General features: G+C 33.0%; 1 protein-coding gene across 1 annotated transcript in view; it reads right to left on the reverse strand.

The window, feature by feature from the left end:
- The window catches only part of LOC131850587 (AF4/FMR2 family member 3), a 149,358-nt gene that overhangs the window by 51,470 nt on the left and 72,945 nt on the right, over positions 1-24,943 (reverse strand). The window contains exons 4-8 of the mRNA XM_059200873.1: positions 18,420-18,502; positions 16,211-16,288; positions 12,765-12,809; positions 10,906-11,001; positions 8,276-8,330 (exon numbers count right to left, since the gene is read on the reverse strand). Of these exons, the coding sequence (XP_059056856.1) occupies positions 8,276-8,330; positions 10,906-11,001; positions 12,765-12,809; positions 16,211-16,288; positions 18,420-18,502 (357 nt within the window). The remainder of the gene's footprint in view (positions 1-8,275; positions 8,331-10,905; positions 11,002-12,764; positions 12,810-16,210; positions 16,289-18,419; positions 18,503-24,943) is intronic.

Raw genomic sequence — 24,943 nt, forward strand, 5'->3', positions numbered from 1 at the left:
ACGCAACTTCTAACCTTTCGCGTGTTACATTAACCTGGCATATTGGATTTGTTTATAAAAATATTTGACTCTTAAATTAGTTTTAAATAACCCGGCTTCTGTAGTAATCTTGCAGGGCGTCGTAACATCAAAGATCTGCCCATAAATAATGGCTGGCTTCTACTCATAAAGCCCTTGCCGACCTAATAACATAAATAACGTTACGAAACATCGTATAGGTGTCGTCGATATATATACTTACAGTAATCGAAAATATAGCTCGAGCGTAGCTCTTGTTGATATAATACATTAATTAAATTAGTAAATTTAGAATCAATAATAATAAAGTTGAAGAGTTTGTTTGTTGAAACGGTCTAATCTCTGAAAGTTCTAGTCGGATTTGAAATAGTATTACTTATTTTATGACTCTTTTATAAAAAATCAGAGGAAGGTTGAGTAAAGTTAGCATAGGCTAACCATATAATTCTTAGAACTGAATATAGATTCATCCTCGTAATATAATCTAAATATACGTTAAATTTCATTCAGTTCAGCTATTAAGCATTTACAAACAGATAAACTTTCGCTTTTATAATACTAATATTGATTATTGAGGAATGTCATAGAACATTAAATATCGTGCAAGGTAGCACGATATTTAATCCGTACAGTATCCCAACAAAAGGTCACAAGAAATACTAAGGAACAGGCTGTATTAAAGCAAGCAGGTGGTGTGATGCAGTGCCGTGGTCAAACACGACTCACACACACACGGGTCGTGGTTGACCACGGCTTCTTTTATAAGACAGCGAGTGAAGCCGCATAGCTCAGCAAGTTTTCTATAAAGTAATCACCATAAAGCGTATTTAGGTCGCAAGGGGACTCTGTACAGAAGCGTCAACTTAATTCGTAACTAGTAATATGTGTGTATGTGTACTACTGTGTACTATGATTTCAATAAGTTATTTACGTACTTATAGGGAGGGTCGCTAGATGACCACAGAATGCGGGAAAGCCTCGTAATTATGCATGGTGTTCCGTAACCAGTAATTATAGGATTCTATTTCGAACCTTTACTGTATAAGCAAAAGTTACAGCGACAGAGCGTTTAAAAATGTACAATCACACTTAGATTTATTAACAGTATCGTAATAACGTTATCAATTATTACGATATTTCTCACGCCACAAAATATAAGAATCTAATGGCTGCTATGATCGTTTTAATAAAAGTTGTTAAAAAAAACGTATAACAAAATGTATAAATAAACAGTATTTTTACCTATATTAAAGATACGTTTATCAATCACGTTAATTTTCTAACAAAATTGAATCGTAAAGGCTTTTTAGTACTTACCAGGAAACATTGTTTGTCTGGTATGAAAAGCAACGCATATCCTTTTCTATTATACATGTTATGTGTACACTAAAATTCATAAAAATTGGCTAATGCGAGAAATAACGAACAAACAAACTTCCACATTCATTTCGATAGCTCGTCTTACCTTTTCGGGAGAATCGTAATATCCTTCCTTCTTCTAATATCCTTCCTCTTAATAACATATTTTAAAATAGATAACAAAATATCTTATCAAGGGATGTATTTGACATTTCAAATTAAAGCATCTTTCGCGTATTGATTCATAAACAACCTGTAATCTTTGATGGCGTAGTTAAACGTATCTCGACCGTTGAACTCGTGGTTAATGTACTTCATTTCAGAATTCATTACTGCTATCATAAGCATCATGATACAACCAACTTTCCAATTAACTTGTAAATACTTGGAAGAACTTTGACTAGATATTAATAGTAACAGAGGTAAAGTAAGCGAAGACGTCATAAAAAACCAAAGCAACTTTATATTCTGCGTAGTACAAACGACTTTATGCTTGCAGTAAATCTGAAGAGTGAGACAATGGTGCTCATAATAAAGCTATTGAATTAAGCCCGTAAGCTACTGAATATTTATATCATGGACTTGCTGGGAATAACAATTTTATAGCATTTAGCATGTACAACAACAGGTATAGAACAAAAAAATATATATAGACAGATAGATAAGTTATACTATTATATATATATATATATATATATATATATAATAAATAATTAATCTAGAGAATTCACACAGCGCAGTTTAGTCGCAAGCAGCGCTTGTGTTATGCGTACTAGACAACTGGCAGGAATACTTAATTTTTTTTTCAATTTGTAAATACATAAACAGAAATAATTCACAATGAAAACACCCAAACAGATAAAAATAACCATGTTATATAAATAACCATGAATACAAATGTTTGCATCGTACGAAGAATCCAACCCGCGACAATCTACAGTAAAGCAGCATGCTAAACCTCTAGGCCGCCGAGTAAAAAAGCGAAAGTGAGTTCATTATTTTATTAGGCGACTTTTATTCTAGTTAATCTCTAACTTTAACAAAACCGCAGATAGAAACAAATGAAAAAGTAGATTTTTAATATTTATTTATTTATTTAAAACTTTATTGATTTTGTACAATAGGCGGGCTTAATGCTAATAGCATTCTCTACCAGCCAACCTTAGGGAGTGCAGAGATACTCGAAGGCGGTTTAGTTTTAATAAATTAAATGTAATTATATTAAATAGATATAAGATCATACATATACGTGATAATGATGATATGTGTGCTCATAATATACTACATACAAACAAATTATGAGCATACATACATACATTTTATTTATATATTATAATCATACTTAATCATATTTAATAACTTTTTACACATATATTTAAATATGAGTTTGTAACGACATTAGTAATGCTATTAGGCATCAGAATAATTTGATTTCGAATCGATCACGCTCAAAGGTCAACCTATTAGTCCAAATAAATTTGGAACTAATAATTATTATGAATAACTAAATTATACTGGCTTCCTTAATAATTAGTTACAACGTAATTTCATGAATTCATGATTATGATGAATGTCTTCATCAGCGCACTAATTAAATTTCTGGAAGCTAGCACGCAGTCAAGCGGAATATTTAGATATTTAAAATATTACATATTTATAATTATCTGCATTTTAAATAAGTATGAATAACAAAAAATATTATGTCGAAAGTTTGATACTCCGTCAACTCGGAGGTATAGCGTAAAACGCTGGTGAACTGGTTGGTGTAGCGGCTTAGCGCACTGTCTAAATTTCCAAACGGGTTCAATTCCCACATAATACAATCATTTGTATTAATGAATCTGTCTGCTCCTATCAGTGTCCTATAATATATATATTTAGGGATGGTGATATTGATGGATTTGCATAAGATGTACATGAAAGCATTCTTTGATATGTGGTCACACTGCTGTCCATATATACTATTTACCGCATACCATTCGTTATATCTATTATATTTGCAATTTAACTCGTAATAATGGTAATAATTGTCCTCACTATCAATTCCATGCAGACATTTTAAAAAGCATAGTTTTTTAGTACGTTATTGTTAAAAGACAGATCCATTAGACTGCTGACAAATCAACGAGTACTCGACAGTACGACGGAACGACGAACAGTAATGGAACTATCAGTGTTCAAATAGTAAAACGAATATATCCCGCGTAGGCAGCCGGCCTCCTGTCATATGCAACACACTCCAATCTATCGTGTGAATATATCGATCTATGCATGTAAAGGGGTTTATCCTGACTGACAGTCTGACATTTAAACGCAGTCTACACCGCTAAGATATGTTGAAAACATTTTTTTAGTTTAGTTGTTTTTATACTGCTTTGCTCGCCCTAATAAAGAAATATATAATAATAATAATAATAATCTTTATTTACTGCTCACAAGGAAACTTACAAGAACAAAATAACAAAAGTATGTATTTAATCTTACAAGCTATTCCTTGTGAGAGTCTGGAGTCTGAACCAAGTCGAAACCTGTACTACAGATCTCCAGGCTCTCTCCGAGGACTTAATGGTATGTAATAAATCTAACATAGGTTTTTGTGAGTATGTATAAAGTAAGTAATAAACCACACGACAGTTGACAATACCTCTGAGCACCCCCTATCTAGGACATAGTCGTTATTGAATGTTTAACATTATATTAATAATGTGAAGCAAAAATTTTATACTCCTCAGTTTGCGAAAATTGCGCAGACGGAGTATGAAATTTCGCACACTTGTACCTTATAGAGTAGTATAGAATAAAAATACATAATATTTAGAATTTTATGTATAAAAAAAAACATTAAATTAATAAAAAAAACATACACACTACCGTGTATTTCACACACATGCATAGAAGTATAGACTTTGACAATAGGACCTTAATAATGTTCAAACTAATCATTTCTATTAATATGGTTGAGTTACTATCAATGGGTAGGCATTAGTATCATTATTAGATGCACAATACGGAAATTGTATCAAACCGTATTCAGATTTAAAATAAAAACCAGTAGAAATCCGATTAAATGTATCATTGGCAAATAAAAGTGGATGGTTTAAAAATAATTTGAAACGTAGTGTGTTAGTAATGGAGTTTAAATGTTTTATATTGCACCGGGAATAACCACGAACCGCCACTAGAAGTCATACATTGCGGCTTTTTTGTTTTTTATTTGCAGCGCAGTTATTCGCGAATCGCGCCTCGTTATCGCACGGTTTCCATCTGAACTTATGTTTTTATTTTGCATTGAACCGAGTACTTTTTAATATTTACGAGTTAGGGTTACAGTTAGGTAAATTGAAATAGTGTAAAAATATTATTTTCACACTGTGCCGTTTACGAATAAATGAAAACTGTTATCAATATAAAAATATTAACTACCTTTACTAATGTAAACGTACTTATTTTTTGTTATACCTACTGGTATTCTTTTATAGCGTTGTAGTTTAGTAGTTACCTGTTCTGACTGATATTCCAAGGATCATAAGTTCGAGTCATCCTGAAATTTGGCATAATCACAGCATTTAGGACGTAGAAGGCACCATGCATAGATAGATACTATTAATTTTTAACCATATATGTCATTGTCACGAAGACAAATTTGGAAGATGAAGCTAATCTAGTAATACTAATATTATGAAAAGAGAGAAAGAGAAAGTTAGAGAGAGGACTTTAATGTGTCTTGTTGTTGTGAGAAAAGGCGACACCGTACATTTCACTGTACATTATTTCAAAGTTCGATTCCTTGAATGGGACAAACATTTCTATTCATGAGTATGTTTTCTAATTATATTATTATGCATGTATTTACAAAAATAATGTCCAAGTATTTGTATAAGTTTTCTAGTACCCCATAACACAAGCTCTGCTTAGCTTGGCACGATATAGCGTTGTGTGAACTGTCCAGCGATTATTTTTACTGTTCCAGAGTGACATAGGCTATTATGTCCATATTCACGAAGTAATGCACAACCGAGCAATGTCGGAGCGGGTAACTAGTGTAATAAATAGGTGTTTATTGTTATTAGTCTACTTTTTCGTAAACGAACTGATCTGACGGCAGCGCACGACATTCAGAACTTTACTCGTTTCGCATAATGGAAGATGAAGGTGTATAAAGCTGGTTACAGCCGCAGTTTACTGCTTTTACTTAAATAAGTTAGCACAAATATACATACTCGTAAACAAGGACCCGCGGGACGTACGGAAACTAGATAGTCTAAGTGAAGCGAACCCCGGCGCAGTCAAGAGTAATATACGTAAACAATTCAGCAACTAGTTAAACTTTTAACAATATCGGGGAATTTTTAAGTTTCATAACACAGAGCGGCGGTGGGCCCGCCTCCTGTCACCGTGGATTCGAATACTCTTGACAAAATGTGGATAAATTGTTGTGTTCCCCACAACTTAGACAGCTGACAATGCCTTTTATAGGGAAGGAAATTGTTGGTAATGTGGACTGCTGACCCCATTTCTAGCAATGTATGGTATATTCTGATGCTTGTTTGAGTGGCCAGTTCGATCATCAGCGGTACATCTTACTCCAAGAACTTTACAAAGTTATTTGCGGCTAGCTGAAATGAGTGAGGCAGTGTTACCCACGCAGACTACTTTTTACAAACTCTATCTTTTGCTGTAATCTCTCTGTTTTCAAACCAAAACACAGTATATGCTTAATAAGAAGTAAATTGCCTGATATATGATATAAGAGAGAGATACATATAGATTTTTGATTTTACTTACAATTATTGTCTCTAATAAAGATGTTTCGATTTCATTTGAGAGACCGAGGTACATATACTTCCCTTTGTACTAATCTTACATCATAATAAACAATTTACTAATACAAGTATATCTTATTAGCGGTTACAAATATCCGGTTATGTCAAGTTCGCTCTGCTATTATTCAGTTAACTTTAGCATGTGCAAATATTCGCTGCAAACACTTGTTTCAAGAGTACATATAGAGCCGGTTTTCGTGCGCGCGCGCATGTTACAGGCCAAGTATACACGTGCCGTGTTATTGTATTCCATACGCGAATTATTTATTCATGTTTCTCGACAGGTGGCACTAGTGATGGTCGCCACTATACTTTATATCGACTCATTATTTTATACACCCGATATTAATTAGAAGCCTGTATCAACTTAGTAGGGGTGGACACTGGCAATTCCTTTAAAGTTTGCGTTACATTAATATTATAAATTATACTAGGGAATTTTTAGTCGTGTTCTGTTCTTTTTTCTAGTCATAAATATATACCATATCACTCTAAGATAATATACCATTGTAATGGTGCAAGGATTGTATTAGTTTAAAGCGCTTCAAGATTAGAAAAGTCGTCACCGCGTAACGGATACAGGCGAGGTTAAAGAAGATCTATCAGTTTTAGATTTTATTCGTTACAATGACACAAATCTTTCCTCTTTGTAATATTAAGTGTAGCTGACATATTTTTTATATTAAATTGGAACGCTTATAAAACTAGCCCACCAAATGGAGATTGATAATCGACGCCAACAAAGATATTTCCTAATACATTGTCAAGACCGTTAGTAGGTAACTCCTATACATCGCCATTCCTTTGAAGTGTAATGTAGAGCTAAGTGTATCCTTTATTGGTCATACTCGAATTTAATTTATTTATATTATAAAGATTTATATGAATCATAATAAAAATATAACCTCGAGCGAGACGTCCTCGTAAGTCCTTTGATTTGCTATTATCTCTCTCATATTAAACCTTGATATACTCTACTGATAAATAATAATCCGCCTCACAATCATAGCACTCGCTTATTTAATATATGACATCATACAATAATATGCTATAATCCATACTCTTGCGTAGATAATATTCTATCAACTAATTTACAATTAAAATCGTAATCCTACTAATATTATAAAAGTGTCATTTTGTTAAAATAAATGTATATTAATTAGTATTCTAGATTAAGACTTACTATAATTTTGCTCAAACACATGCAGGCGACGCCGCAGGGTATAGCTAGTTTTATTTTAATACTGAAGGGATATATTTGGCACTAGATTGGGCGAGTCTGATACAATAGTACGCGAGAAGGTCGACTAGTTTAATTCGGCCTACCTGTTGAGATGTTGAGTTACCCCAACACAACTCCAAGACAACAATACAATTCTGCTATGGAATAGTATTATATTATCACTAATCAAAACTACTATTTTAGTTTTTTATACCACAGTGGTAGCAATCATGCATACGGTCAATCTGATGATAAACAGTTACCTCAACCTATGAACACGTGAAAACCAGAGATGTCTCATGCACGTTGCCGACCCTTAAGAAACCTTAATATACCCTTTATGAAAAATCCTATGTCGTAGTTTCTAAAAAAAACCTCGGTAAGTTATTCATTCCACAATCTGAGTGTGCGTGGGAGGAAACTCCTCAAACTGTGTAGGCAGTTGGCTGCAAAGTTGGTGTGTGTGAGACAATCATTCTTACCCCGACGGATCGCCCAACCGATCCGTTGATAAATCATGTTGTTTGTGAAGTCTTTAAGACCAAAAAATTTTTTTGGTGATCAGAGACATTATTCAGTAACATTACTTAGAAGTAAATCCCTTACTCATTATTATCTTTTATCTTTACAACGTATGTTCATTTTGGACTAAAGTTTTAAAACTAATATATGTACGACAATTTAAAGAAATTACTATGTTTTCCAATGGATTCTTAACCTGAATTATATTTCGAGTTTCAAAAAGCCAAAAAAACTATAGAGAACGAAGAAAACGTAGTAAGTACGTTAAATTCTACGTACAAAGTAAAAAAAAAATGCATTATTATATATGTAGTTAAATAAATTAACTTACCGGGTTTTGGTAGGGGTGTTTTGAGATCGTTGGTCACTTGTGGATTTTCCTGCACCTGCGAACGTGAATATTAATTTAATTCACCCCAATGTCTCAGCTGTGAAATATTTTTCTTGAATTATTTAAATAAATAATTGTAGTCAATTTGTTTTGTCGTCTCGTAGATCAATTGTAGAGGGTAGTATTAATATTACACGACCAATATAGAACCTTATATATACAATAATAATAACTTTGGACAATTCATATAGCGCCATCTAGTCCCAAACTAAGCAAATCTGGGTACTAGACAACTTGTACTTAAATACATTTTTTTTTAAATACATACTTATGCATACATAGAAAACAACGAGACTCATACAAACAATTATACTCATGAATACTGATGTTTGTACCGTTTATATCCGAGTCTATACCTTGGGGGTATGCAGATTTTTAGAGCAAGTTTTTAATAAGGTATTTTCGCATGGTATCGCGAGTAGCGCAGGACCGATCGTCGTGGAGATCTTTGGGGGAGGCCTATGTCCAGCAGTGGATGTCTTCCGGGCTGCGATGATGATGATGATAATGATCGCAAACAAAAGAGGGTCATGGGCTAATAGTGGTTTACTAACGGACCTCGTTGATCATGTAAATAAGTTACCAGGTTCGATTCACTATCGGGCCAATTTAGGTAAAATTTTCTAATTTCATTTGAGTCTGGATGTTACGATGACGTATTCAGATGATTTTTTGGAAACTCTACCTCGGCATAAGCTCCATTCCTAATAATTTATACAGACTTTTCACTGCACCCGTACACTAAAATACAGTATTTATGTTTATTAGAATCAATATAAAGATTCAAACAGCGGGCGAAACCGCCTGCTAGAACTAGTATATTACCGAGACTAGATGGCGCTATGTGAATATCCAGGGATTACATTATTACAACTATTAACTATAAATTTGTGTAAATATTCCAAAGAATATTTGAATGGTGCGCTTGATTAAATATATACAGACTGTTCAATACGCCAGCTGTATGTAACATTTGATATATTGAACTACCGCTGCCGGTGGGGTTTTGTCCATTAATTTTACAGAATAGATTTCGTTCGCATTTTACTATAGAGTTACGATATTTGATCGATAGGCCTGCGTTAATTCTTTTGACAGATAGGCGATTAGAATTATTTTCTCAATATATTATGTAAGGCAAGCAATCTGACAGTAAGTGGCAACCGTCGTATAAACAGCATCATGGTATTTCCGTGGTACCACTCATGCATTGTCGTTCCGAAAGACTAAGCTCATGCTTCTAAGGACATGATCTTCTGATCTTCTTTATACTTTCTTATTGGTAAATCTTAATAAAGCTACATATTTTCTGTGGCACCGCTCTCAGTTTTATCATAAACACGTTTAATGGTGACCCAAGAAGATGGATTACACTGAAAATAAGACAGAAAAAACATAGCACTACTCCAAATACTTTGTGAAATTTTTAGGGCATGATAGTTTTAAAGCAAATCTTCAGGCTTTATTCCCGGACAGTGAGTCTGTGTTCCCGTTTATGTATATATGCGATGACCACCACTTAACATCAGAAGGGACTAAGCCTGTTTACAATTATGACTACATAAAAAAATCTAAGTATAAAATTATTATGTTTATCTTTAAATTTGTATACATATCGTACTTTATAAGTGGTACTATCAGATATTATTTTAAACATCTAAAGATTAACCAACGGTGATGCAGCCCCAACAGACGAATAGATTTACGTAATTAATACTATATGTTCAATTACTGATCATTATTCTGTAATGTTCTTAAATAGAAATATTCTTGTTTCCTATCGACATCTAAGATCAAGTACGAGAAAAACAGATCTCGATCTCCTTACAATCGTGATCTCAACACGCTACAAAGTAGTGAACATGGCCATTGTACCTTCTCAACGGTCGTCTTTACAAAAACTAAATAGAATTAATCGGTGGCTAATTAATGGAATTGATACTGAATGCCAATTAATCATTGATTATACAGTAGCGACACCTATTACGTTTATATTTAATACAAGGATATTTAGGAAGACTTAAAAAAGATATTTTCAACCCTGGACGCGGAGAGAGTGGTGTTATAAGTAAGTTTGACATGTCTGGCTGTCACTGCTGCATTGTAGCTGCAAATTCTAATCCATTTATATTTTTTATGCATTCGTAATCGAGATTGTTCCTAGTTAAAAATTATTAGGTTTTTTATTTTATGGTTAATATTAAATTTTGATTTTATATTTATATATTATTTACATATAACTTAGAAATTATTTATTTATTTCATCTGCTTCTTTCTTATACCATTTATTTAGGATCGGCGTAATATGTTTTTGTTTTCTATTCATGTCTGTTCACAGTCATCTCGTTATTTACTCCCTTTCTTACATATATCATATCATCTTTCACACAGTCCATCCATCTCTTTGTCGGCCTTCTTCCTATATATACGTAACGCACTTCTTTAAAATATTATCTTCATTCCTACGCATTACATGCCCATACCACGAAAGGCGACTGTACCATAATACGGGCATATATAAAAATAGATATAGATGTAGTTGAAGATATAGATAAGTGTAATCATCTTACCTTATTGGTGTAAGGATTGAAGATGAACTTGTTGTCAGACTCCTTGCGCGGCGTAGCCGCTATCACTGATAAGGGGGTCGGCAGAGATTTCATCTCCTGCAAAACAAAATGTGCACTTACAGAAACTAGTCACTTTGTTTGTTCCTTCCATATCTCAACCTTCAAAACAAAACAGGTAACCTGAACCTAGCAACCCACGCAATCGACCAACCTAAACCTAGGTACCCACGTACAAGTCTAGGTAAATTGTATTTACAACCCGTCACTAGCTTAAATTTTTAAACCAATCAGTAATTTTGCTATCAATACATAAATTGGTCACGATTGGAAATTCATTTGCAATTCCAATTTCGTTGGTTCACTGACGGGAATAAAAACTTGGACCTACCTACAGAAGTCTGAAAATGGGATGAACGGCAGAATCACATATTTTATATCTATATGCTCGAGTAGGGTAGGGTTACCATCAGTTGATAAAATTACTTTTATTATACTTTTATTAGAATAAATTAAAATCAAATAATAAAGTAATTTCCAAATACAGTTTATTAATTTTATCATTGTAGAAGTTGTTATGAAATTGCACTTTCACCGTGCTAAAAACAAAATACCCTTATTATTATAGAATGTTCCAGTTATTTTATGTGCTTACCACGAATATTTCTTTGACGACGATATTGTTTCTAAGTGGTAGGTGCTATTAAGCCTTTATCAAGGGTTAGTCATAAAGCGTATAATAAGGTAAAAACCAATGATAGTCTTCATGTATTGACTGACCAGATGATTCACCAACTTTCCCAAAAATTCAAATTGGAACTAGTTTTTTACAACTTCCAATTGCGATGACATATTTAATTTCAAAATTAATATTGATATTTCATACTTGTTTTATAGCGACAGTGGTTTATTTTTGTTTAGATTTTACATTTCCGGTTAATTAGGTTCTATATATACGCATCCTCAACAAATGATTAAAATTTAAATTAAAATCAGATAATAAAACATGGCAACCCTAGAGCAGCCAAACTGGGTTCAAATTTATGGCGCTCCGAAATCGTAACAAATATCATTGTTACGTGAAAAATAAAATAATTCGATGAACCCGTTTTGGTGTCGACTGAAACCAATCCCGTATCTCATCATATTGGATTACAGAAAATGAATGAATTGCGGACTCGTAAAGTCTGATTTTTATAAGAATACCACAAGTCCGCAACTTAAAAAATAACTCTTATTCGCTATAGACTAGGTTGGGCTTAGGATGTACATATATATAGAAACATGGTTTCATAGGCAACGTGTTTATTTAAAAAAATATCTTTACATAGTATAAAATGAAATCGATTCCGCTGTCTGTTCGATTAGACCTTTTAATATACGCGACGGATTTTAATGCACTTTTTAACAAGTGATTCAAGCGGAAACTTATATGTATAATATATTATACATATAAAGTAGCCGGGCCGGGTAGCTTGTCTTGCTATCTTAAGTCCAATTTTATCGTCATAAAAGGTACATTTAGACAACCCACCTTCAAAAACAGAGCCAATCGTCTATATTTTTTTATATTATATGTACCCAATACGCGATATCTTCTCAACTGAAATAATTTGAATTATTCTTTTTTGGCAGTGACTATTATTTTGGCGGTCCGATGATTTCATTGCAAGCAGGTACTTATTTAGCATTAGAAAGTTTGATCACCTTTCTATTTTATAGTGATACATCATACCTTCCTGAGACCTATGATATATATATTATTCAATATAAATAACTACAGCCTATTTGAGTATGAGATTGATTCGATATGAGGTGATAATAAATCAAGTTTCAAATATAACCTAATGTTATGTACATACCTTTAAAATGCTTTCTATAGGCGGTTGACTGCTATCCAATGGGGTCTGAAAAATTAATGAAACGATATAATATATTGTAACATTAGCAACACTGAAGATTTCAGCCTGTAATCATTTTAATAATAAGATTTTCTGCGAAACTACTAGAATATACATGAAATTATAATAAAAACCCACAATTCACACAGTGCCATCTATTCCCAAGTTAACAGAAGCTTATTTCAAATTATACAGCTGTTATTAAACATTCTTTTGTAAATGTATATATAGATAGAAAACACCCAGACCAATAGAAATAATTATACATACTTATGAACAGAAATGTTTGCATGTGAGGCCCTGAACCCGCGACCAACGGAAATAAAGCGGTGTGCCAAACCTCTGGACCTATGGGTTTAACATGTTTCCACAGCTCAAACCTGTAGTGGTAACGTGAGAATACAATTTTCCACCATTTCTGTTCATATCAAGGATATTGTAAAAACCCACAGAGATGAAGAGAAAGAAAACACTATATAAAATTCTATACAAAGTCGTTTGATCGCCGTGATAATAGTTGTTTATTTCATGATCTAGCTGATAATATCAAGATGTACAGAATTAATTAACTTCTAAGCTTCTTGATGTTGATTGAATTGCTTTTATTAATATTTATATTGATTTAATAATGAATACCATGTTACCACAAATTAAATCAATGTTAATTTCATGTGTGAGTAGTAAATATTAAAAAAAAAGTGGCAACAAACTAATTAAAATAAACTAAACAGCTTGTTTATTTACTAAATAAATACTGAATGCATACAAAGTGCAAGCCTGAAGGCAAGATACAATCAGTGTTAACATTTAATCGTTGCGTTTTATTAGCTTTATATAAATGTTAAATGAAAGAAAATTAACTGACCGTTAAGTCTGGCGTAAACTTTATGCCTTTTAGTTCACGTTGTAACTATTATAAGCTGGCGAACTCTAATAATTATGTTTTCAGGATTTAATAAATAAATTGTATATGCATTTAATAATAAGGTTCATTTTAAATTAACGATTACTTCAAATAAGTCTGGTACTATCCATATAAAATTAGTAAACGTTTTGGAATATGAAATAGCACGATCCAAACGCGGCATAGGCATGCAAAGAGTAATATATATATAGGAGTATGTATATACATATATCTCAAAATAAGTAATGAGATAAAGGCAAGGCAATGATAATGTATATACATACATATACGAACGTATCAATATAAATAAAGCTATATAGAGTTAAATGTCAAATTTGCGATTTGCCAAGTCGGGAATAAAACTATTTTTACGAGATTATATTATGCCTCCTTAGTGAGTCGGACGATTAAATTTAGGGCCAGTTTATGGGCACCAATGTTTTATGATTTACTGCTTTCACGGCAATAAAAGTATTGTTGTTATTGCTGTAGGAATCTGTGACAGTATTTTGCGTATTGGCTTATATACTGATGTGGTGTTGTCTCTGGTATTTTACGTTATTTAGAGTGAGATAGTCGACGTATGAAACGAATATCCCAATGCTTACAATGGCAAGTGGATTTTGATTTAGGTCAAAATATTATTTTAGAAAATAATAGTACTGGCTGTTTCACTATAATTTATTTTTATGTATATAGTTACTAAGAGCATTATAAAACTGTATTCCAAATAAATAAATATGAACAGTAAAAAATACAGATATTACGAGATAAATTAACATAGATCCATTAATCCATACTGTACGGGCACTGATTAGAATATTTTCTTTTTACAGAATTGTGATAGTTGATTTGATTTTAAAAATGAATCTGTATTTTCGTAAACATAACAAGCTCATTTGAAAAGATTAAGAGCTGAGTTTCTTGTCAGTTTTCTTGACTCAAAAGCACTTCGAACTGACGGTAGATTAAGTCTATAATAGATCTACATGAATAAAGATATTTTGATTTGATTTGATATAAACTTTCACCTTTACAAGTTTATAATATTAGTGAGAATATATTCCTTAAACATAATTTATATATACTATAGAGTAATAAAAAAGAATAGAGTATACTTAGATACTATTACAAACTCCACCTACACAATGTATCATCATTATATCCTAAATAAACTAGGAACTTGCCTCAACAGATGAGAACAGTCAACAGATCCATAATGGCATAAACGCCGCCCACTGGCGGGACTATATTGCGTTACGTAGGTACGTAGGCACCGTAGTACGTGGGCGCACTTACACTTTGAAGTTCAACGTTCAAACATAATTGGTTTATCTGTATCTAGTAGAGAAGTATATATATTTATTTATTCCTTATCTATACCAATACCAATGTTAGAAATTTGAAATTCTGTTTATCTGTCTATTTGTTAACTTTTCTCGACTGAAACGACTGAACGGATCTTCATGAAAATTATTTTCAGATAGATTGTATAACTAACTCGATCATTGCCTTTTTTATCTAAGAAAAGAAAATCGTTAACAAGTATTCTATATACAAATATTATGCAAAAGTGTATCTGTCTGTACGATATCTTTTGACGGCTAATCAGTTAAAAGGGTATTAATAAAATCCAACATGAAGATAAGATATAAGATCTTGAAGACTAGTATAAGTTATTTTATAGATATATCAAAAAAGCATATTGTTACTGGAGCGGGAACACAACTAATATTTTAATAAAAACCAAATACTAGTAAATTTGTGTATTATTCCCAAAAGGGCTCACAGCGAGAAGTAACAAAACAATATAGAATTAGTCAAAAGTGACGTATAAAAAATAGATATAAAAATATAAAGTTTATAAAAAGAATGGTACACAAGCTGCCAGTAACACATATTAAGGGGCGGGTAACAGTTAGTTATTTAAATTACAATAATGAACAAATAAATTAAACATCTCTACTTAATAAACTAATTATGTTTGAACGTGGAACTTCAGTTTCAGTGTAGTCACGTGCTACGGTGCCTACGTAATATTGTACAATATGAATAAAATCAAACGTCGCCCACTGCCGGGTCTAAATTATATTACGGCACGTGGGCGCACATAAACTTTGAAGTTCAATGTTCATACATATATTTCATCTGAATCAAGTGAGAGAGCTGGTAATCTTGAAGTAAACAAAATTATTCATTCGTAGCCACCAAAGCAGACTTCTTCCAAATTTCTTAAGTATGACGTAAAGAGAAGAAGCATTCGAGTAGAGAGATAATTATACCTAAACATCTAAAACGCTGTGAATGCTAAATTATACTCTACTCGTACGTCCTATGAGATTACGTATGAGTAAAAAACAATATTTAAAAGAAAACTATAATAGTTTATGCAAATAATGCCAACTCTTAATAAAAGCAACACTATGTTCCTGGACTCCTTGCAAGCAGTAGTATGTGTAAAGATATGTCGCTGGTCTCTCAAATACTCATAAATAAAAAATACCTGATTTTGAAAACCGTTCGGTATCCGGATAGGCGGCGGCCGATGCGCAGTCGTCCCAGATGATCCTGTCGCCTCGCTCTGTTAAAGAAGTTGAACCATGAAATAGACGTAAAACGAAATAGGTAGTAAAATAACAGAATGAATATTGGGAAACCTTAGAAACTGTGTCAAGGTCGAACCCAGGCGGGAAAAAGATTTATTTTTCTAAATATATTAATTACTGTGCCCGCGGTTTCACCTGTGTTAAATTTTAATACATAAATTTCAATATAAAACATACCTTATTCCGAAGCATAAGCTACGTTACTGTAAAGTTTCATCAATATCCGTTCAGTACTTTTTGCGTGAAAGAGTAACTAAGTAAGTAAATCATCCATACTCACAAACCTTAGCGTTTATCCTATTAAGATTAAGCTATACTTACCTACTTGTATAGTCTTTGCGTTCTATATTGATCTATGTTAATGATGTATAAAAAAAAATAGTGGAATTTAGAGTCTCTCTTTCTTTTTGTGTATGTTTTAAGCGCTTTAGTAGCAAACAAACAGCAGTTTTTGTTCTTGATGTATTGCTATTATATTTGTACGTTTGTGCGAAAATATATATATAAAAGTGATTGTTTATATTAATCTCTTCAAATTGATTGCTTCGTAACCTGTGTTCCAGTATAAAAGGTAGGATATGAAAGAAAAATTGCAAAGTACGGAGGTTAAATAACTAAGTTCTAATTAATGACAACGCATGTGAGGTGGAACGGGCGCCACAGTAGTTTTGTGATGGTCTTGGTACTGGCTCCAAAATATAGGCTGTAGGGTATCACTTTCCTTTAGGTAAATGGAATGAATAGCAAGTAATCTAAGGATCACTCCTTAGTTACAATTAAGAACACAAGAAATACATACAAGAAATAATAATATATAATAATAAATAACCTTGGACAATTAACATAGCGTCATCTAGTCCCACGGTAAGCAGAGCTTGTGTTATGGGTACTACTAGACAACTGATATAATGACTTAGATATATATATATTTGTTATAAATACATACATAATATACATAGAACACCCAGACTGATACTCATGATATAAATGTTTGCACCGTGCGAGGAATCGAACTCGCGACCATCGGAAGAAAGCGGTGTGCTAAACTGCTAGAAGCTTGTTAAAGATAAGTTAGCTCTTGTACTTACCTTTCATTTCTAGTAAACTTTTATAATTTAATTACATATGTATGTATGTATGTGAAACTAAAAATAAAGTTTTTAAAGAAAACCATTTCAGGGTGATTAAAAATTGCGTGCAAAAATAAAAAAAACAATAAAGACGTTATACATTGAAAATTCGAAGAAAAACATCCAACAGTTCCGGTAAACTTCTAAAAATGTTGAAAAAGCGCTTAATAAAGCACACTCACCGATTGAAAATGTTAATTTCATAAAGTTTTCAAGAAAAACGAACGAGGCCGCCAGTGGTCACACCGACTTAAACTAACATTAAACTTATTAGCCGCCGTGCTCACTTGCATTTTAATTCTGTTAACTTTTCAAGCGCCTGCTTGCATGAATGGACCGTTGGGCATAAAACCGACATACATTTACTTTGCTAACTGATATTAAATAGGTAACACGTCGCTTTAGCAAATACAACGTTCATTTATGAACACTATTAACATCATTTTTCAATAAATTTATAATAAAAATAACAATCATAGTACAATTGCCCAATGGCGTGCCTTAGCAGATGCCTATGCCCAACAGTGGACTGCAGTGGGCTGATGATAATCATGAATAATATGTCAGGACTATTCACATGGCACCAACTAGTCCCAAGCTAAGCCAAACTTGTATTACGGATACTAGACAATTAATATAAATACATAGATACATTTTTTGTAAATACGTACATAAAATACATAGAAAACACCCAGACTAATACAAACAATCATACTCATGAATACGAATGTTTGTATTATTGCGAGGAATCGAACCTGCTAACATCGGAAGTAAAACGGTGTACAATACCACTATACCACAGAGTATGTTTTAAAGATAAATAGAAATAATACGTCAATACATTGAATAACTGCACAATACTTAAATCTTTATTATATTTAGCATATTTAATTTTAAGATTAAACTACCTAACATTTTATTATTGTTGAATAATTAGATGATGTATGATGAATGTAATATTATTATAATATCAGACCTTGTTGTAAAACTGCCGATGGTGTATACGACCATTTTGCGGCGCATGCGCAGGCTTTTTGAACTCGCTCTCGCGCCGCGAACCTGTTGACAAAAAAAAAATATCCTCATAAGTAATTTAAAAAAAATCAGATCCAACATATATGCATATGTTATTTATGTTACGGTCTTTAAATGAAAATCATATTCGTAGATAGATAGAAATAAAATCTTACGGCGCTGTCCACGAATATGGTATAGAAATTACATAGTAATGTAGACATCAGTGATAAATTTGTAGGTTATTCTCCCAAGTACTTTGTAAGCTGTTATTCGGTAGAAGGGTCGAGATAAGGCAGTGTAATTACAGGATACGAGGCATGACATTTTAGTCCTCCAGAATGGTAAGGCATGTGTAGTATCACATGTTCATGGAATATCCGTGTTGCAGTTCATGAATATAGGCGACAGTTACCATTTATCATCAGGTGTTTTTTTTTTTTACCTTTTCAATTTAATTAAAAAAGAAAACGGATTTTTTTTATTCAGCCATATTTTGAGTTCAAACATAAACAAACAATCATAAAAAAAATCCTATAATATTTGTAGACTATCTAATAGTAAAAATATGTATTGTAAGCACATACATGTTCGTTCTTAAACTCATCAAGACAGTCATAAATTAATTGCACAGTTGTACACCGACTTTTATATCCACACATAAGATTCGGGTCACAAAAGTCAAAACATAAGCAATTATTTGGCGAATAAGCGTCGCTGCGGGCGCGTAGAAATTTTATGGATTAATAAAAGTGCGGGTTCACCTCCGAGACGGGGGAGTGGGCGAGCGAAGTAGCGAAATCATAAGGCACTTTAACTCCCGTACAACTAGGAGGGGGCGCCACCCGGTCCCCCTAGGGCCCGTGAGGGGAATCTCGGCTAGGTGTTTAGCTGGTTTATGGAGATTGCGATCAGGACAAAGGAGTCCGAGTTACGACGCCTAGATTGCGCGCTGATCCATATAGTCCCCTTTAAATAGATACCTACGCCATTTTTCTTTCAGAAAATTATTTACTTCGCCATGTATCACGCGCAAGTGATATATTGCTTACATGTTTTATTTTCAATGTTTCATGCAAGTAGAGATATTCTAATTTTTGTTTCATAAATAACTTAGCTATCATCCACGCTATTGTTTTTTTTTTTTAGATAACTTATGTCATTTCTTGTGTTGTAATATATCTTTACGTCAAATTTGATTAACAACTGTTGATTCGTTGAGTCGGGAAAATGTAATGATAAAGAACCAAACATTCTAAATGTACACATAGACAAATTGTGGCATTTCTGATATTATGAAAGATGATTAGTATTTATAGATCTAGTTATTTATAGTTCCTATAAAAATAATTACTTGGCACCACAAATGAAGTAAAAGGCAATACAACTTCAATTTGATTGTCTGACCCTCATATTTACAAAAGTTTTTGAGATCGATGAATATTTTTTAGATGAACATTAAAAAATTATACCCCATACTATTGCTAATATTATAGAACTGTTTTAAAGGAGACAACAGCAACATAATCGCGCGATCTCACGCTACCTTCTCACGTAAGCAGTCATAGAAAAACCATTATCCACATTAGATTAGTACCGAGATTCTTTCAATTACTAATACTCACGTACGTACATGCAAACTCATTTCGTGAGAGGAAGCGTGTGATTGGTCAATTTGACGCGTCTATTACGCAGCTCCTTGTTGCAACCACTAATATGATTTTCTGACATAATCCTATCACGTACATATACTGTGGATTGGAAAGATAATAGAGCTTTTTAGAGTTCAGCACATCCAGCAATAGAAATGAAACTTATATTTATATATATAACTTTAACACACACAGTACAAAAAGTAACAGTACATTTGGCGGATTTAAAACCATGCGGTATTTTCTACCAGTCAACCATAGCTAGTGCTGAGAATAATTGTTGGCGGTGTAAAAATAATCATAAAAAATCAAAGCATAAAATGTGATATAATAATATTTATACTATTATGTAGTACTATAAAATAATATTAGGTTCTTATAACTGTAAGTATCCCTAGGTACATATTACACAGTTTTTTTAAACTGAAGAATATAGAATTATACACTCGCCTGCGTTAACACTATACACACGCGGGACATTGATAAAGGATAAAGTTATGTAATATAGACTATTTTTTTCGAACTATTCTCATGTTGATGGCTGCAACTGGCCTTTAGAGCCGTATCATATAGGGACGAAAGCGACTGAAGGCCAAGTCCTGTCTGACTATTTCAATCGAGTCGATGCCCATTATAATATTATAGGGGATCAATCGTAGGGGAGAGAACTCTCTAAGGATTGCACACAAGTTCAATTTTCTTTATAACCACGCGGCACCGTCGCGTGAATTCGGATAACAGTCATCGTATATATGTACATACATCTCCTTAATAAAATACATCTTCACATTCCAGTAACATCCGTTTCACAGGGAAGGGAATTGTTAGTAATATGGACTAATTACACCAATGCTAGCAAAGTACCAAGTCAGGTTGACGAAATTCCTGGCGAATTAGTCATGATGGGTTAACTAACTGGACCTCATGCTCATCATATAATTTTTGCCCAGTGCCCCGCCAGTGTAAACTGACAGCACAGTCGGGTGCACCACTCCATTTTCAGACATAAAAAAAAACGTCCGTTTAGCCGTTTAGTCGCATTTATAATATTGGTAACAATTATATTATATAGTAGAATTTGTCAACTTTGTTACTGAATTAAAGAGTTGCTCAAAAATTAGTTAAAAAATTGTCGAGTTCCATAAAACGTAACCGAATGGCATTTCTCGTGAAAGCGTCATTGCCTACAGCCATTCTAAAAAGCTTTTTAACGTGTTTCCAATGCAAACCGATCGTATTGGATGAAACTGAAAATTGGTTTAATGAAAACCTCTCGATAATCTGTCAGAAACGAAAACCGGCGCGCGATTGATTTATTCTCCACTATGGTTTTGCGTCTAACATTTATTGTATGACGGTATATATGTCGTAGTGGCTTAGTGGATTGCTGTCCCGACTTGAACCCAAAGGTCCTAAGTTCCAATCTAGCAAAGCAAAGACACTAATAATAAATAGGGATGGGCACCTTACAGCATCATCATTCCATCTCAAACTATGCAGAAAGAGAATAGAGAAACTAAGAACTTGTACTATGGGTAACTAAGACAGCCACAAAATCCAGAATGCAAATGTTTGTATTTTACGCGATATCGAACCGACCACCTGAATTTCACGATGTCAGTCGCATCAAACCTGAATGAAGGGTCCCATCCTGCTTCCAAGTTGTAAATAAATTCATTTAAGTTATTCACCGCCATTCAATATATATATATAATTGAAAGTTCTACTACTCTATGACGTTGGATAACGCTCTATTCAATCAGTTACTCCTAATTGCTTCTTAATATGAATGCAATAAAGTTGTCAATACCAACACAAACGTTATGACAATACAATTTAACTGTGACACCTGGGAAATTAGTTATCCTCGACACGTGTTGGAGCAAATTAACACGTGTATCTATTTCTATACAAAGAATCATGTTTGTATCATCTTCTTCACATGTCTCCCTACCTTCTTTTTTATTATGTAATTGAAATGGCAGATAAGCTTAAGGCGCACCTGATGGAAAGCAGTAACCGTCGTCTATATATACGAACGGATATCACGTTATCATGTGACACCCGTGATAACACGCATGCGTTGCCATTCCACAGGACTAAGATGTCATGTCCGTCTAATAATAACTTTATGGAGTTTAACAATAATAAAGTTATCTTTATAAAAAGTTGTCTGTTCACTTATATCTTTGAAATTACACAACGAATTTTAATGTAGTTTTTAGAAATAGATAGAAATTCAAGTGGAAGGTTTATATGTATTTATTGCGTATAGGACAAGCAGATAATTCAAAGATTTGTAATGTATCCGTGCGAAGCCGGGACCTGTCGCAGTTGTTATATATATCAAATTAATATTGCGTACAAAGACAAATAATATCCGCTGCGAAGTATAGGCGTAAAACCGTAACAAACAAACATATAGTTAGACAAACTTACTTTCGAATTGATAATAATGAAATATTTATGTTAAAAGTAGAGTTTGCAATCAAACTACAATTACTGTACTAAGCTAATAACTTTCTATATGTGTATAAGAACATTAAAAAAAATCCACTCTCCTCGACCTACTGTAATCACCAGGACGTCGCGATCCTGGTGACGAAAAAGAACAACACACAGCATTCTTACTTCGCCATCGCACAGTATGAACATGTGACCCATATAATAGCCGCAGGAAGTCCGGCCTCTATTCGAAGGTTACGCGCGGTTTTTGACCTGTGACGCCAGTGATAACAGTCGATAAGGCGATAAGGGAGTGCCGAATATCAATGTTGATACGAGAGTATCGACAAGCTGTACACACTCACGTGGCGGCCGGCCGTTGATCTTGTCAATGTCAACACTATTTTCATTACAATTATACATTAAAAGAAAAAAAATAGTACACATTACTAACACTTAGAATTTTAACAATCCACTGAAAAAAACTGTTAAGTAATATTAAGATAAATAAAATAAAGTGTACATAAATATATAAAAAAAATAAGTAGTTTTATCTTTACATAGTACAAAACAGTCGTCGCCGCTGTCTGTACGCTTAGATCTATACTCACTTCCAAATTACGCAACGGATTTTATTGCATTTTCGGCAATAGATAGTCATTCAAGAGGAAGATTTACATGTACAATACACGAATATTATTGGTACAGAAAAGCGAAGAAATTCAATGATTTATAATGCTTCCATGTAAGGCCAGGTCGAATCGCTAGTATTATAAAGAATTCGAATACATAAGCACTTCAAAACAACCGCACACATTTGATTTTTGTTGTTTGTAAGTACCTACTGCCGCGAAATGTATGTATATCTGCCGTAAGTAGAGAGAAATAGTCGTGAGAAAATCGTCCTTAAACTTTATACGTTAAGTGTGATTTTGTATAAACTATTTTTCTTTGTAATTGTTAAGACATTTTCTATGATTCTATGAAAGATAACATTTGAGAAATGGTAAGGAAAAGTGAAAACTTGAGTGCAAAATATCCGTACATAAAAATATCATTAATTAAAAATAAAAAAAAATAATAGCAAATAAATTAACCTTCCGTTATTAAGTTTCTTACGTTGTTTTAACTGTTACACTGCCGTTTTATTTCATTACTATTACAAGTAAACGGATTCTCATTATTACACCAAAGAGAACCCGGACGACGAGCAGTTGTCCGTTTTGTCTATATTTTGGTTTGATATACATTTTTTTGCAACAGAAAAAAATGATTTATCATCATTTTGTATAGCACTTCGTAGGTGCAATTCTTACCACTAGATAGCGTTACAAGGAGATACATAAACGTGAACTGTCTCTTGGTAGTCCGCATTGTTCTCCAATATTCCACAACAGATGTATTATTTTTTTCATACGCGCATATATAATATTATAATATAACCTTCATAATAACGTTACAGCAAAAATAGAGAATTTTAAATTATACTGTATATATATTGCTTAAATAAATATGTAAGCCAGTATTATATGCCTTGACTAGTTGTTTACCATGGGTATGCTCGCGGTGAAATAATAATTTCCATTTCCTACGGAAATTTCCGAAGTATACCGACGAGTTTGTACAGCCTACCTTCATTATTGATTGAGATAAAAATACTGTATTCTTCTCCAAAATGTTCAAATAGTATATTCTTCTCTAAAATATTCAGTCTATGCACATCTTACTAATATTATAAACGCCAAAGTTTGTGAGTATGGATGGATAGATGGATGAATGGATGTTGATTACTCTTTCAAGCAAAAGCTACTGAACGGATTTTAATGAAATTTTACAGTAATATAGCTCAGACTGACATATAGGTTATAAATTGCCCGCATATATATTATACTGCGGACACTTAACAATACAAACAAACTCACATTTCGATTTATAACACTATATAGGATTAATGTATATAAAAAACGTACTTGTTTCGCTAACATTATTCATCACAATTACGATTTGCGAGCCTTCTATAATGACACCATTTAACGTCTGTTCATATATTATGTTGGTTAATTCATTTGTAATGACAGACTAAGGATACGACTGACGTACACTCATACACACATACACAATATAATAGTCTGTGTTAACTCAATAAAAACTTTTTGGAGAAATATACTTTATTGTTTTAACTTAAAGTCGATTTCTAATATCGTTTTTCGAGTAACTGCAGTTCATTATGCACAATATACATATATTCATACGCATTGTCTATACGGACATATACAACCGTCTAAATTTCAACCGATTGACAAATAGATAAGGTTATCAATACAATGGCAGTATTTTTGTACGAGGATGTTACGCGATAAATTCGTGAAACTGATTTTGGTTTGAACGG

This window comes from Achroia grisella, unplaced genomic scaffold (assembly GCF_030625045.1).
Source record: "Achroia grisella isolate CSIRO2021 unplaced genomic scaffold, CSIRO_AGI_Agris_v1 utg777, whole genome shotgun sequence".
Classification (NCBI taxonomy): domain Eukaryota; kingdom Metazoa; phylum Arthropoda; class Insecta; order Lepidoptera; family Pyralidae; genus Achroia; species Achroia grisella.